Below are 14243 nucleotides of genomic sequence, written 5' to 3'. Positions count from 1 at the left end.
AGAACATCCTTTTCTAGATTCTTTCCTCCTTGGCTCTAGTAGGCTTAGCAAGAGAATCACTGGCCCATATTACAGATGTTGTTACTGTTTTTTTACTGTGTGCCTGATTCTAAAAGAGGTATACCCTGCCTGAAGCACCAGGAAGGAACATCTGGGTCGAGACCCCCCCCCCAACCCCCGTGGAGTTTTAGCATTCTTCCTGAGAGACAGCCAGTTCAGATTTACAATGCATTTGTTTTTTTCTATGAGCTTAGAAATGACTAAGCATTACATTCACATAACCCTGCTGTGAAAGATTACAACAATGTTATTATAACCCCATTTTCTGTTGAAAGGTGGAAATAAATTTGCTCCAGACTAAACAGGAAGTCAGTAATAAAATTACAGCCACTGGATAATGCAGGCTTTCTGACTGTGCATGCATTACATCTTTTATGCATTCTACAGTTCAGGCTGACAACTACCAGCAACACCACTGGCGTTCTTTTCAATTCCTCGTCTCTTCCTTCACCCCTCGCCCCCACCACCAGCCCCCAGTATAGACAACAAAGGTATGTGTGCTTTGTGTGTCATGGTGCGTGAATGACAGATGAGGACAATATTAAATATGAGTATTTATAACAACCCACTTCTCAGTGTTTCGGAATGCAGGTTCCTTTGCACTGCTGGGAGATGCTGGGGAGGTTGTGGGAAGGGGGAGAAGTTGGCAGCGGGTGGGAAGCTGCGGAGTGCAAATGAAAAACCAGCATGGGCTACCTGACTTAGGGGTGGGGAGAGACATGGCAAAGGTCTGGGAGCTGCCACAGAGAGTGGGGACAGCTAATGCTTTGTAGTAAGTTAGGCTGGCCTAGGTCCACTGGAAAATTTCATAAAAGAGAAACATTACTTGTCTCCAAAATATTTACATTTGGCACTATGCTTTTTTCGCCCTCTTCTCTTTTACTTTCTTTTTTCAATTTGTCATTTTGAAATTGGCCTTGAGGTGTGGCAGAGTAGCTTGAGCTGGCTGAGCTGCATTCCAGGAAAGTCCATGTCCTGTGAGAGTCAAGGGATGGCCTGACTGGGGCACTGGAGCTTCAGCCCTTCACACAGTTAACCCTTTGCTCCTGAGGATGTAAATTGGGAGCCAAAGCATTTTCAGGAGTCAGTAATGCCCTGATGAGCAAACAGTGGGTAGGGACTATGGAAGTGGTTGGCTATGAGGGTGCTGTGAACAGGCCCTTCTCTGCCCCTGCCTGGTGGTCTAGGAGACTACCACTAGGTCAGGGGCAACCCAGCCAAGTTTCCCACAAAGCCCTCCTTGCCTACTTCCTCTCTAATGGCTTGGGAAGCTGTGTGTCCAGAACACATAGGCCCCTCTGGACCCCTCCTTTTTAATAACAGTCCTTTCCATATTTTAAAAGAATTTTGTCTTTCTCCCATCTCCAACCAACTCAGGCTAGAGGGAAAAAAATATCAAAGAAGTTCCAGCTTAGCTCTGACTACAGCCCATTAAATGCAATTATGTGTCAGTTACCCTACAGTCTCATAAATATGCACAAAGATCCAGAACATGTATAAATGAGCTTATCTACCTAATGTTTATACACTTAATATTAAACCTTAATATAGTTCTTCTTGTTATCCATGTATATCCCTATCTTTCCAGACTCACACGTTTCTAGCACTATGCTCCTCTTTGTCTATAGTAGAATTGTCCCCCACTTGGAAGATCCTGGGTTCAATCTTGTTTCTTTCATTATTATATGGCTTGTATGAAGGGGAACCATCGGAGGAGAAACAGTGGATAGAGTTGGAGAATCAGTGGTCTCAAAAAACCACCATAATCCTCACTGACAATGTCAGGTGTTCTAAACTGCTCAGAATACTTTTTACTGTCATTTCAAACGTGCTTCCACATCAGCCCATTTCGAGGCCTGCCCGATGGCCTCACATACGTTGTGAATACTTCTTCGGTCTGCACGTAAAGGAGAAGACTTCTCTTAACGTCCAAGTCGAGCGGGAAAAGAAGGAAAACAAGTTCGTCCCATATTAAGAATTTACTTTGAGTTGAGCACTTCGAGGACAGAGACCAAGAAAGTCTGACTCTGACATTAATATTATCTTGGGCCACAAGCCCAACAATCAAAGGATAATGTAAGTCAGTGACTTAGGAGGGGCTACGGTGGAGGAGTCCCACCTGGCGCCGAGGTTCGGGTGACAGAAGCGGCGGCCGGACACACGCCCCCACTATCTCTTGCCCCCGCTGCCCTCCGCCCAGCCCACCCCCGGCCGCCGGGCACCTCGCGCGTGCGCACACCGCCCGCTCAAGGGGGCGGGCGCTGGCTGCCATCTTGCCGCGCGCGGGAGCCGCGGCGGTCGCTAGCCCACAGGCAGCGCCGGAGCTGGGCTGTCCTCACACGGCGTTCCTTTTCCACTGCCAGCCCTGCCCAGGCTGCCCAGCCCCAACTCGAGGCCAATGCGCTGACCCACCCCCCCCCCCCCGCCACGCCCGCAGCCCGACTCTTAGCCGCGGCTCGTCCCAGTGCCCACCCCCGCGAAACGGAGCTCCGGGCGCGCAGCCTCCCCGCCGGCCGCGATGCCGAACGTGCAGCTGCCGCCCAAGGAGAGCAACCTCTTCAAACGCATCTTGGTAAGTGGCCGGGACCCGCGCCGCCGCCCCGAGCCCTGTGCAGGCGGCGGTGTCCGCGCGAACCGGCTCGGCCCCGCTCGCGTCTGTGTTTATCTCCGAGCCCGCACTACCTGCTTCCCCGCCCCGGGCCGCCCGGGTCTCTCCTGGCCTCCGCGCGTTCCCTCCCTCTGCAGCCGCCCGCCTCGCCCCCGCCGCGCTCCTTCCAGAAAATTCACGCCGCCCTCAGCGGGCTCTGGGCAAGGGCGCGTCGGCCGGGTGGTGGCCCCGTGCGGCGCCTTGCGGCGGGCCTCGCCACCCTCCGACCCTCCTCGCTTGTTTCTTTTGCCAGGCTCCCCTCGGCCAGGTCTTCATTCATTGCTTTGTGTTTATTGCAGCGGGAGTGACCCCCTGGTGGGGTGGGGCTCCGCTTTACGCCGGTTACGGGAAAATCAGACGGGGAACCCTAGGAGCCCAAGCCTCTCCTTAAGAGCGAGTTTGCACGTTTTTGATGTAAAGTACTTACCCTCTTTGGAAAGTGAAAAAGTGACGAACTGCATTTCTCAGTTAAAAAGTCCAGCACAGCTCTTTGCTTTTAACTCGCGCAGGCCCTGCCTTGAGTAAGTGATTAGAAGCCGTGCGCGCTGGCTGGTTTGGCACTTGAGGGGAGCATTTACCTTGTTTCCGAGCAGAAACCTGAATAATGGCCCGGTAATGACCGCTGCCCGGGCGAGAGCGGAGTTTTCTGTAGGGTGTGTGTCCGAGTCCCTGATGTCTTCACGGTTTTCCAGGTTCCATTCTTCAGGGAGAAGAGGCAACATGCTTCTGCTTTTCTCAGTCTGCACTGGGGACTGTAGATTGTAGATGGGTAGCTGTCTATTCTAGTCTGTCTTTTCATCTGTGAGCAAGCGTTTAGATTTTAAGGATGGATTTATTTATTATTTAGAGCTTGTGTTGGTTCTGTAACTATCAGCTGTTGCTTACCTTTAATATAAATAAGATACTAAGTTTAGAATGGTTTTTTTCCCTCTTCTCTCCAAAGTCCCTCAGTACATAGTTATATATTCTAGTTGTAGGTCTAGAATGGTTTTAAGTATTATCAACAGCAGATAAAAATTCATAGTAGCTGTTCTGTTTCAAGCCAGTAGAAACTTCACACTTAATCTTTAGAATGTTAGAAAAGATACATAGTAGATGGGGTGAAAATTTTGTCTCAATTTTATATGGTGCTAAGTGTTGAGCAAGTAATGAGAGAGAAGTGTAAAAACCAAAAGTTCTATTTAAAACATTTTGGCAGATTGCTTCACTTGGCTTTGTATATATTTTCTTGTTTTGCTTTCACTTTTCTCGTACCTTATATTTTCACAGTACTGAATTGGAGAAGTGAACTTTTTTGCCCTTTTAGGTGTTTTTTTTTTTTTTTTTGGTCTAGGGAATCTAAAACATGTTGATGAAAAATCATCTATAAATTGTTAGTTGGATTGTTGGATTTCAGGACGTTTGACCTTACACTTAAAAGAAGACAGAGCACTTATTTTCTCTATATATGGATATTTTCTACTTCAAATCATGTTTATTGGTAGCATAATGAAAAACAGCTACATGATTTATTATACTCTGGCTACAAAAAAGTTAAAGCCACTGCTGAGTTAACTTTATCTCCCAATAAATTGGGAAATGCTAAACATTTTTTGATCTAATGTTTTTGATCTACATCATTTTTTGATGTAATGTTTATTATAAGGTTGCATCAATTTAGGAGGGTGCTGCAAAAGTGAATGATTTTATCATCTCACAATTGCAATAAATGTGGGTAAAATTTTGCTACAGCAAATTCCATGCCAAACAAAAGTGTCTATAATAAAAATTTTTTTTAAGTTTGGTTGGTGGACCAGAGTGCTTTGCTACCAACAGTAAATTTTTTTTTTTATTATCAGTGTACCTAAACATGCCGTTACAAATTCGCCAGTTAGGTTATCACATTTTCTGCATGACTTGCATCTGCCTATCTTGTTCTCCAGACTGGCTGTTAGCATTACATTTTGTTGAATTTTGGAGCTACTCCATGCCCTCTTTTACAGATGAGACAATCAGACCCAGGAATGGTAAATGACTAAGTGTCGAAAGTTCTCTCTCTGGTTAGTAGCAAAGTTGAAACTAGAATCTATCTTTTCTACTAAGTATGTGTTCCTTACTGGACTTACGACTTTGCTTTAACCTGAATATTTGGATACTGGAGACAGACTACCTGGGTTTGAATTGTGGCCCTGACGCTTAGCAGCTGTGTAAACTCAATAACTGTGGGCCTCAGTCTCCATCTAAAATGGAGATGACATGTATCTCTTAGGCTTTCCTGGGATTTGAGTAAGGAGTAAATGAGAACAGGGCCTGACACATAGTAAATGCTTCCAATAAGTGTTAACTGTTGTTATTAGTATTATTGGTAGTATGATTATTATTACTTCCAGATCACTTGGTAAGTCAGATAAAAAATATAGTGTATCTCTTCTTTTCCTCTCCCCCATTAGTTCCTTCTGTTTGTTTTTTCCTCCTTATCATTTGTCAGGTGAACTCCTATAGTCAAATTCAGATCTTTAGTTTTTAAATTTTTATTTTAAATTATTCTTGGAATAGGTAATATATTCACACGGTTCAAAATTGAGGTTTCTCTCCTATCCTTGTCCCCTAGCCACCAAGTTCCCTTCCCCAGAGGCAGTCAAGAAGCTTCAATTTAAATATTTTTTTCTGTGAACACTTTTCTCTCCTCCACTTGCCACTCCTGCTGCAAGGATTAATTGCTTCCTCCTCCTTTGCTGGTACCGTTTTGCTTTGAACTTAGAGGGCTGCCTTTATTGAGCGGTGCTTCTTTGTCTAGAACCTCAGGATGTGCCATGTTTAAAATATGCAAGATCCCTGTTCTCATGGAGCTTACAGTATGGTGGGGAAGGTAGACACTGAGAAGTAATCAAGAATTTCGGGAAATGATAGCGCTATGTAGAAAGTCGAGTAATATGGTAGAGAATATGTGTGAGTGGTGGGTAGGAATCTGGTAGTTTTATATAGAGTGGTCAGGTAGGTGATGTGCGAAACTCTGATGGTAAGGAGTCGCCGTGGGAAGATCTGGGGAAGAACATTTCAGGTAGAAGGAGCACAAATGCAGAGGTCCCCTAAGGGGGTCAGCTTGACATGTTGAGTACTAGAAGGAACACCCATAACAATATAAGTGAGAGGGTTAGTGAAAGAAGATGAGATGTTCTCATGGTCAGTGGCTGTGGATGACAGGCACTGGTTACTTAGCCTGGCTGGTGGCATTGAGGAATAGAGGTTGCTTACACTTGTATTAGATTAGTGATGGAGAGACCATGGTCTTTGGAGTCAGACCAGAGTTTGCAACTAAGCTGAGCTACTTATAAATAAATTTTATGAACTCTTAAGTTTCAGTTTCCACATCTCTAAGGTGGAGGTAATGACACCTACCTTAAGGAATTATGTTATAACAAGTTTTGTACAGACATATGGTAGTTGCTCGATAAATGGCAGTATTTTTGGTGTATATGCCTTGGTTCTGTTTTTGAAGTAGCAAAGTCTTTTAATGCAGTTTATAGTATTTTTCTATATTTTTATCACACATGTTTTTGCTTTTGGATTTTGAATTTAAGAAAGCTGTAGCAGTGTTGGCTGACAATTATGTTCTCTGTTTATTGTGTTTTTTTCCTTTATCTTCTGTAAAAGTGAAAGTGCTCATACTAGAACAGTTTGGCAAGGAGCAGGTAACAGCAGTACACTTCATGTTGTAAGTAATATGAATTGATATAAAACCTTTCCATCACATGTTTTAGACCTAATTTTGGATCTTGTATTTAGAATTTATATAATGCAATGAAAAGTTGCTCCATGTATATTCATTTTATAAAATAATTTGTTCATGTTTCTTTACAGAAATGTTATGAACAGAAGCAATACAAAAACGGCCTCAAGTTTTGCAAGATGATTCTTTCGAATCCAAAATTTGCTGAACATGGAGGTATCGTCTCATCTGTGAGAGACTGCTTTGGGGAAGTCTAACTCCAAAATCAGACAGACAGGATTCCTAAACAGTGAAAGAAGAATACTTTCCAGATTCCATGGCCTGGTGGTTCTGCATTAGATAGTATAAATGTTGAACATTTTTGGTTATGCCTCATAGCAGTTTTACTCTAGGTTACTTCTGTTATACTTAGGTATATGTGCACTCTTTACTTTTAGATGAGAAATGGTTGATTGATCTATCGGGGAACAGTTGGAGTATATACCAGTATCTTTATAGACCTGATTTCTTCTGTTACTTTGAATAGAATTTAAGGTTATACTTTGATTTCCTATATATAAAATTAGAACTATTTTTGCAGTCCAGAGGTAATATGAAGATACAGTAAAATGGATTTTTTTCTTTGGGAGTTTTTTTTTTAATGTATCTGCTGAGCTTTATATATAAATATGATACTACTGATTTACCATTAGATTGTTTATCTTGAGTTGTTTTTCTAGCACTGGTGTTAATAAGTCTCTATTTGCTTGTTTCATCTTTTTTCATCAATAACCAATGTTTGTTAAAAGGATGGATCAGGTTAGACATGCAAAGAATAGTCTGGTAGCAGAGCAAGGCTAATTGGGGTCTCTGAATATTAGACTTGGGTAATTTTTGAGACCATCTTAATTGGGGAAATATGCTGACCTTGCTTAGCTTTCTAATAATGTGTAGGAAATGGAAAGGAGTCTTCATTTCATAGAATTTTAGAAATTTAAAGCTTGTGTTTAAGCTTTTTAGCTATGGAACCCTTATTCAGCTGGAAGCTGGTGGGGAACTTCATTATGTAAAAACAGATAAAAGATGTTTGGTATAGCGGCCTGCACTGCCGGGCCACCATGTTCTGCAAGCCAGACTCCACAGAGATCATTTTGAAAATCATTGTTTCCCTTGTGGATTATTTGGAGAATTATTTAATTTTAAACCATCTTTCATTAACTACCTTAAACATATTCTTGGGTTGCCACTCCCATAGTCCAGTATTGTACTCTTGAAATGCAAACTGATGTTAGTTAGCCTACCTAGAATTAGTTGGAATAAACTTGATGCCAATCAAGTTCCAATATTGAGTCAGGTGATTTTTAAATTGCATACATTTCTTTGTTAAGGTGGGTTGAGTGTTTTTGTGGGGTACATATCAGATTATTTGGATCTTGATTAGAGTTGATCTCAGGTGAAATCCGTGGGCTGCTGCAGTAGATTTAACGCCAGGACTCAGGTGCCTGCTGGGTTCCCTTTTTCATTAGAATAATCTCAGCCCCATTTGTAGAGCCTTCTAAAGGGCAGAGAGCATTTTAGCAACTCAGTGCCAGCCTAAGAAATTTCAGGAAAGAACTCGGCCTAAGCTTTAAGCAAATACTTAAATGTAGTTTTACTTTTTGTATTTGGAGAGAAGTTCTTCCAGCTATGAGATTAAAAAAATGAATAATATAAGCATTGGCAGATCTCAAATATTGAAATAGTCCTAAGAGAATAATTTGAATCTTTCATGTGTAAATAGAGGTTAAAAATATTTTTCAGAGACTTTGGCTATGAAAGGATTAACATTGAACTGTTTAGGAAAAAAAGAAGAAGCGTATGAATTTGTTCGTAAAGGTCTTCGTAATGATGTCAAGAGTCATGTCTGTATCCTTTTGCACTGGTTGAATAATTTAATTTTATTTATGTATTTCCATTTACTAGTTTTTTTCCTAATTCAAATAAAAAAGGCTTTACTATGAAAAAATTCAAACCTACGTAGAAGAGAGAATTTAATGAACTTTATGTACCCATTACTCATCTTCAGTGATTTTCGCATTTTGTAATGTTAGTTTCGTCTGTTCCCTACCTCTTGGTGGTTTGGTTTACTGGAATATTTTAAAAAGAATCCTTATACAGTATGTATTTACTTCAGTTGTGCTTAGTGTGAGAGAAAAGTAACTTTAGTAATTAATGTGACTTGAAACCCATTTTTTTCTACACATCTGTAAATTGAGTGGCACTTTCCTACTATTGCAAATAATTGCTTACCTGTGTATAGTAAAATCTGTGTTCCTTAAGCTTTCTTTTAGAAATTTTAGCAGAAAAATTCAGAAGAAACTTGTTTTAAAACAGATTTTATTTAGTATTAAATATTACATTGGTTCTTCAGCTTGGTTTCATTTGGACGGGGACATAGCTGTTACTTCACTGGGTACTTATATTTGTATGTTTCTCTGGGTAGTATCCCAGTTTGTAGAACAACAAAAATACTTTTTAAGGATGGGTCATTGAAATTGATTTTCATTTCTGTTTTTCCTATTTATGTGTTTCTTCACAACCTTTTTGCATATTGCCCTTGTATCTTAATTTTTAAAATTTAATTCATCTAGCTATTGGCCAGTACTGAACATCAGTAGTCTTGGTAGTGTTTTCACATATTTAGCTTAGGATTCTCTCAAAATACTAAATACTCATTTCATTATCTCAGTGCTTACCCCAGTGAAGAGAGAGGGCGTGTAAGTATGATAGTTTCTTTTGGATCCAAGGTTAAGACTTTAATTTATGATTAATAATTTTTGCGGTCTTTAATGTCACTAGTGAATTAACTGATAGTTACATGTTGTATTAGAATTAATTGAATATAAACTTGTTTTAAAAGATAACTGCAATTTTTTTTATATATTCTCTTTTAATACTTAGTGATTAAGAATAAGTGACTGTTGAAGTGCTGGGGTAAGAAAGTGAGAGGATGAGGGTAGGGCATGTGAAGAATTTTTACTGAGAATTTTTTAAGATTACTTAAATATTAAGGAAAATTTCAAACATGTGCAAAAATAGAATAGAATAATGAACCTCCATGTACATATCACCTAGCTTCAGTAATTTAACAGTTGTCAGTCAAGGCTGATTTGGTTTCATCTTTTACCACCCCCTCACTCTCCCCCTCCCTCTGACCCCAGATCATTCTGAAGTAAATAATAGACAAAATACCATTTCGTTAAGGTAAGCTTTATATTAGATATTCAGCATAGTATGTTCTAGTATCTGTGAATGTCTCTATTTCCTTAACTTGATAGGTTGGCATGTATATGGACTCTTGCAGCGTTCTCATAAGAAATATGATGAAGCTATTAAGTGTTACCGAAATGCTCTCAAATTAGATAAAGATAATCTGCAAATTTTGAGAGATCTTTCTCTGTTGCAGATCCAAATGAGAGACCTTGAAGGTTACCGAGTAAGTACTTTAGTCTTATGTACATACTTTTACAATAGATAACAATTTAGAAGCATATGAATTCAGAATGAGATGAATGTAAACCAAGATCTTGTAGGTTTGATTGTTGATTATAGTCTGTAGTAGAAGGGGAAAGTCACGTGGGCGCTTCTGTGCAGTAGCTGTGGAACTGTACACTTGATCCTCAAAAAAGGATAGCTGTTTATTCATTTAAAGCTTTTTTTTTTTTTTTTGGAGGAAGACTGTCCTTGAGCTAACATCTGTGCCCATCTTCCTCTACTTTGTATGTGGGACACCTGCCATAGCATGGCTTGATGAGTGGTGCGTGTGTAGGTCTGTGCCCGAGATCCGAACTGGTGCACCAAAAGGCTGCCAAAGCGGAGCACGTGAACTTAACCGCTGCGCCACCGGGCTGGCCTCATTTAATGGTTTTTTAAAAACTAGAATATCTCCTATGTACAAATGCTGTGCTAGATTCTTTGAGGGTTGGCATTTACAAATTTGGTAAATGGAGATTTTACAGTTGAAATCTAAATGTAGAGATTAATTAGCTTTCTTTATTATGGGTTAGTAAATATAAAATAATGTGAGAAGGATTGCTACAAGTCTATCATTCTGTGGTCCAGACGTCTTCAGACTGGCATCTTCAACTCTGCTGGGTATCTCCATGTGCTTACTCCACTTAGTATCCTAAATTCAGTGCTTTGAAAATGGAATTCTCTCTCTTATGTGAAGGAGGCCACCACCTCTTAACAGTTCTCTTTAAGTAAACTGTCTTTCATTTACTTTTGCCCTTCTACTGCCATGTAAGTTCTTATACCCTATGCCTAGATTTTTGCACAAGTTTCGGGGGTTCTGATCAGCTTAATAATGGCACCATTCTTCAAGGTTGTGCGGTTTTTCTTCAGCAGGGCTTAGCAGTCTGGGTGCGCTGGGAGATGAAATCAGTTATCTTTAGAAATGAGGCAAAGAAATTAAGAACATTGGCAAGAGAGTGGTTGCTAAGAGGGATAGTGAAGTAAATGAAGATAAAAGAGCTGGCGGTTAGAAGGACCCAAGAAACTAGAGGTGCTGCTGGGTGTCTACAAACAAGGGTACGAATGCCAACGAGTGAGAGTATTGGTAGCATAGGCGCTGTGGCCAGAGAGTGAGGTATCTGAATATATGATTTCTGGGTGGCAGTAAAGTCTAGGATGTGGTTGTGGGAGTGCGTCTCTGAAGTGGGCTGAAGATCATTAAAGTGAGGAAATTTTGGATCTAAGAAGATAGGTTGTTGGAGGGGCACGCCACAGTGTTACTTTTGCCCAGGATAATGGCAGGATTTGGCAGGGAGAAGAAAACCAACCCAGACTTTAATGAAGGAGAAGAGAAGCAACACTGCAAATAAGGGATGAGAGCGATATAGCTTAATGTCATATACCCAAAAGGAACCAGACGCTTACACATGAATGTAGAGGAGTGGTACTAGGTTCTTCTGTCAAAGATATCTTTTTTAAAAAAGATCCGATCATGTTATTCCTCATGGCTTATACTGTGGCTGGACTCGCTTGGCACCGGTTCTGCAACAGTCGCAGAAGCTAAACAGTGCACTTCGGAAACTTCATTGCAGCTGGTGTTCTTCTGAGACCCTGTTCCTCTAAGCAGTTGCACTCGTCTGAAACTCAGAGGCAGATTTGAGCTATGAGGACGTGGGACTGTGTAGGGAGCTTGGATTTCTGGTAGTGACGGTATCTTGATTCTTCTGGGGCAGCCATGGTGGAATTTCTGGTGTTTTCTCCCTAATGTCATGGATACTGAGCTGCGTTAGAGTGGCAGCAGTGATGGTTCTGCTAGAAAAGTCCAGTCAGATGTTGGAGTGTTTCCCCTGGCTGTGTCCACCCTGTCTTTGGGGCCTATTATACAATGTAAATACATTGTAATTCCATATGATAATTTTATAAGCAGCAAAATTTAGTTTAATGAAAAGCTATCTTAGTCTCTTTTCTAAGATGTTTGGTTACTAAAAGAAATTCTCGTTCTATAAAGGTAATTTTACAAGGCAGCCCAAAAGCATGGGCCCCAAGGACGGCTTTTCAGTGACAGCCTTACAGTGAACATTATAGGCAGGGTATGCCAGAACTTAATTAATTTAGATAAGGAAGATAAAAAAATACTTCCATTTTATTCTGGAACTGATATTTGTTCATTGAATTCATTAGAATGGAATTAAAGGTATTAAATCATTTTCCTAAAATTCTGTGATAAAATATAAATATTTTAGAGAAAGTTAAAAAAGTAAAAAAAATAATTTTTTTTTTTTTTTTTTTAAGGAGACAAGGTATCAGCTTCTTCAGTTGCGCCCAACACAACGTGCCTCCTGGATTGGATATGCTATTGCATATCATTTACTGAAAGATTATGATATGGCACTAAAACTATTGGAAGAATTTAGACAAACTCAGCAAGTAAGAACTTCATTTTAACATTTTCTTCTACCTTCACAAACTAAAATATTTGACTTCAGTATTGCGCCTGCCCCCAAATATGAATTAAAGTCTTTGAGATTTATGGAAAAACTTGAAGAAATTTAGAAATAATTAGAAAAAGTTAAAACATAGAGTTGTTAATACAAAATAAATAATATGAAAATTTTTGTATTCTGCAATTTCAACAATATTCAAATAAATAAAGAAAGAAAAGGATTTGTAAAAGTGAAAATAGTTTTGTTACTATGAGAATTGTTTCTCTCATATATATTTATTTTTATATATTTGCTGAATGTTTTCATGTATATGTAAAATAGAAAAATACAAAAATATACTGTCATAAGAGAAATTAAATAGATGTTAACATTTCACCATAATTGCTTCAGATTTTCCTTTTTAAAGAAATAAACTGTTACAGAAATAACTAGTCCTCCTATGTGCTCCCTAGAGGTGGTCACTATTCTGAAACTGATGTGGATCATTCGTAGGCATGTTTACATTGTGTGTAAGTCCATAAGAGTTACAAACGATTATTTTCTGTATTTAAAAATTTACGTGAATGATACACAGTTTTTTTATTTCAACATTTCTTGAGGTATATCTATGTTGATTCGTGTAGGGCTCGTTTATCCATTTTTAACTGCTGTTTGGTGTTCCATTATATAAAGAAACCATAGTTATCCATTCCACTTTATCTAAACAGTGCTGCAATGAATATTGTCTGCTGTTTCATTAGCCACATTTGTGAGTTTCTCTTCACTGTACCCCTAAAACTGGAATTGCGGAGTTAAAGCTCTGTGTGTCTTCAGCTTTGCTAAGTGTTAGATCATCATTCTCTGAACTGCCTATACTAATTTATACGCCCACTAGCAAGGTTTTACAGTTAGTTCCCCGCATCCTTGCTGGTACTTATCGTCAGCTTTCTTAGTTTTTCCAGTCTTCTGGATGTGAAGTTTATCTCATTTTTCCTTTAATTTGTGTCTCCTTGATTATTAGTGAGGTTAAGGGATATTGGGATAAGAGATATTGTCTGTAGTTTTGTTTTCTTTTAATGTCTGTCTGGACTCATGGGATGAGTTGGGAAGTGTTCCCTCCTGTTTTTAGGAAGAGTTTGTAAAGGATGCTATTAATTTTTCTGTAAACATTTGGTGGCATTCACCTGTGATAGCATATAGTTGTGGGTTTTTCTTTATGGGAAGTTTATTAATTACTAATTTATTTTCTACCTGCTGTTGATCTATTCAGAGTTTCTCTTTCTTCTGGAGTCAGCTCCAGTAGCTTGTGTTTTTTAGGAATTAGTCCATTTCATCTAGGTTATCTAATTTGCTGGCATGTAACTTTTGGTAATAGTTCCTTATAATCTTTTTTTCCATAGAGTCTGTGATAGTGTCCCTCCTTTTATTCCTGATTTCAGTGGTCTTCTTTCTTTCTTTCTTGGTCATTCTAGTTAAAGGTGTGTCAATTTTGTTGATCTTTTCAAAGAACCAAGTTGTAGTTTTGTTAATTTTCTCTGTGGGTGTGTTGGGGTGTGCCTTCAGCACTCAGCCAGGCAATTTACAGCTCTGCTTTAGCTTTTACCTCCTGCGTGTGCAGAGTCTCAAGGTCAGTAAGAGGTGAGAATTTAGGACTTTCACAGGTCTCTCCTGAGCATGTGCATAGCTCTCTGGGTGCATGTGGCTTTTCCAAGCCAGTGTCGACATCACATTTCTTTGCAGCTTTTGTGTTAAGACTTTTGTTTAGTCTCCTGACCCCTATTGCCGTTATCCATTGAGTCAGGCACTGTAAAGATAAAACGCTTGCCTGAGGTAATCTCTGTGGACAGACACCTTTGGCCTCCCCCTCCCCGCAAGGCTTTTTGCTCTGGGCAAGCTCTGGGTTAGCATTGTATGTAGAGATCTTATAGGGAAC

The 14243-nt window shown here is 39.8% G+C and overlaps 1 protein-coding gene across 7 annotated transcripts in view; it reads left to right on the top strand.

Annotated features, from left to right (window-relative positions):
* The first annotated feature begins 2293 nt into the window (after positions 1-2293).
* The window catches only part of NAA16 (N-alpha-acetyltransferase 16, NatA auxiliary subunit), a 69479-nt gene continuing 57529 nt past the window's right edge, over positions 2294-14243 (top strand). For 3 of the 7 annotated variants that reach the window (XR_011493001.1, XR_011493002.1, XM_014854836.3), the window contains exons 1-5: positions 2294-2632; positions 6548-6632; positions 8196-8300; positions 9713-9870; positions 12180-12314. Coding sequence is in view for 5 of the 7 variants with exons in the window: in XM_014854836.3 (XP_014710322.1) it covers positions 2579-2632; positions 6548-6632; positions 8196-8300; positions 9713-9870; positions 12180-12314 (537 nt within the window). In the remaining 2 variants the exon portion in view is untranslated. The remainder of the gene's footprint in view (positions 2633-6547; positions 6633-8195; positions 8301-9712; positions 9871-12179; positions 12315-14243) is intronic. The other 4 variants (XM_044779910.2, XM_014854838.3, XM_014854835.3 and 1 more) reach the window with 2 other exon arrangements.

This window comes from Equus asinus, chromosome 11 (genome assembly GCF_041296235.1).
Source record: "Equus asinus isolate D_3611 breed Donkey chromosome 11, EquAss-T2T_v2, whole genome shotgun sequence".
NCBI lineage: Eukaryota > Metazoa > Chordata > Mammalia > Perissodactyla > Equidae > Equus > Equus asinus.
The sequence above is the reverse complement of the archived record's forward strand: the minus strand, read 5'-3'. Positions and strand labels throughout refer to the sequence as shown.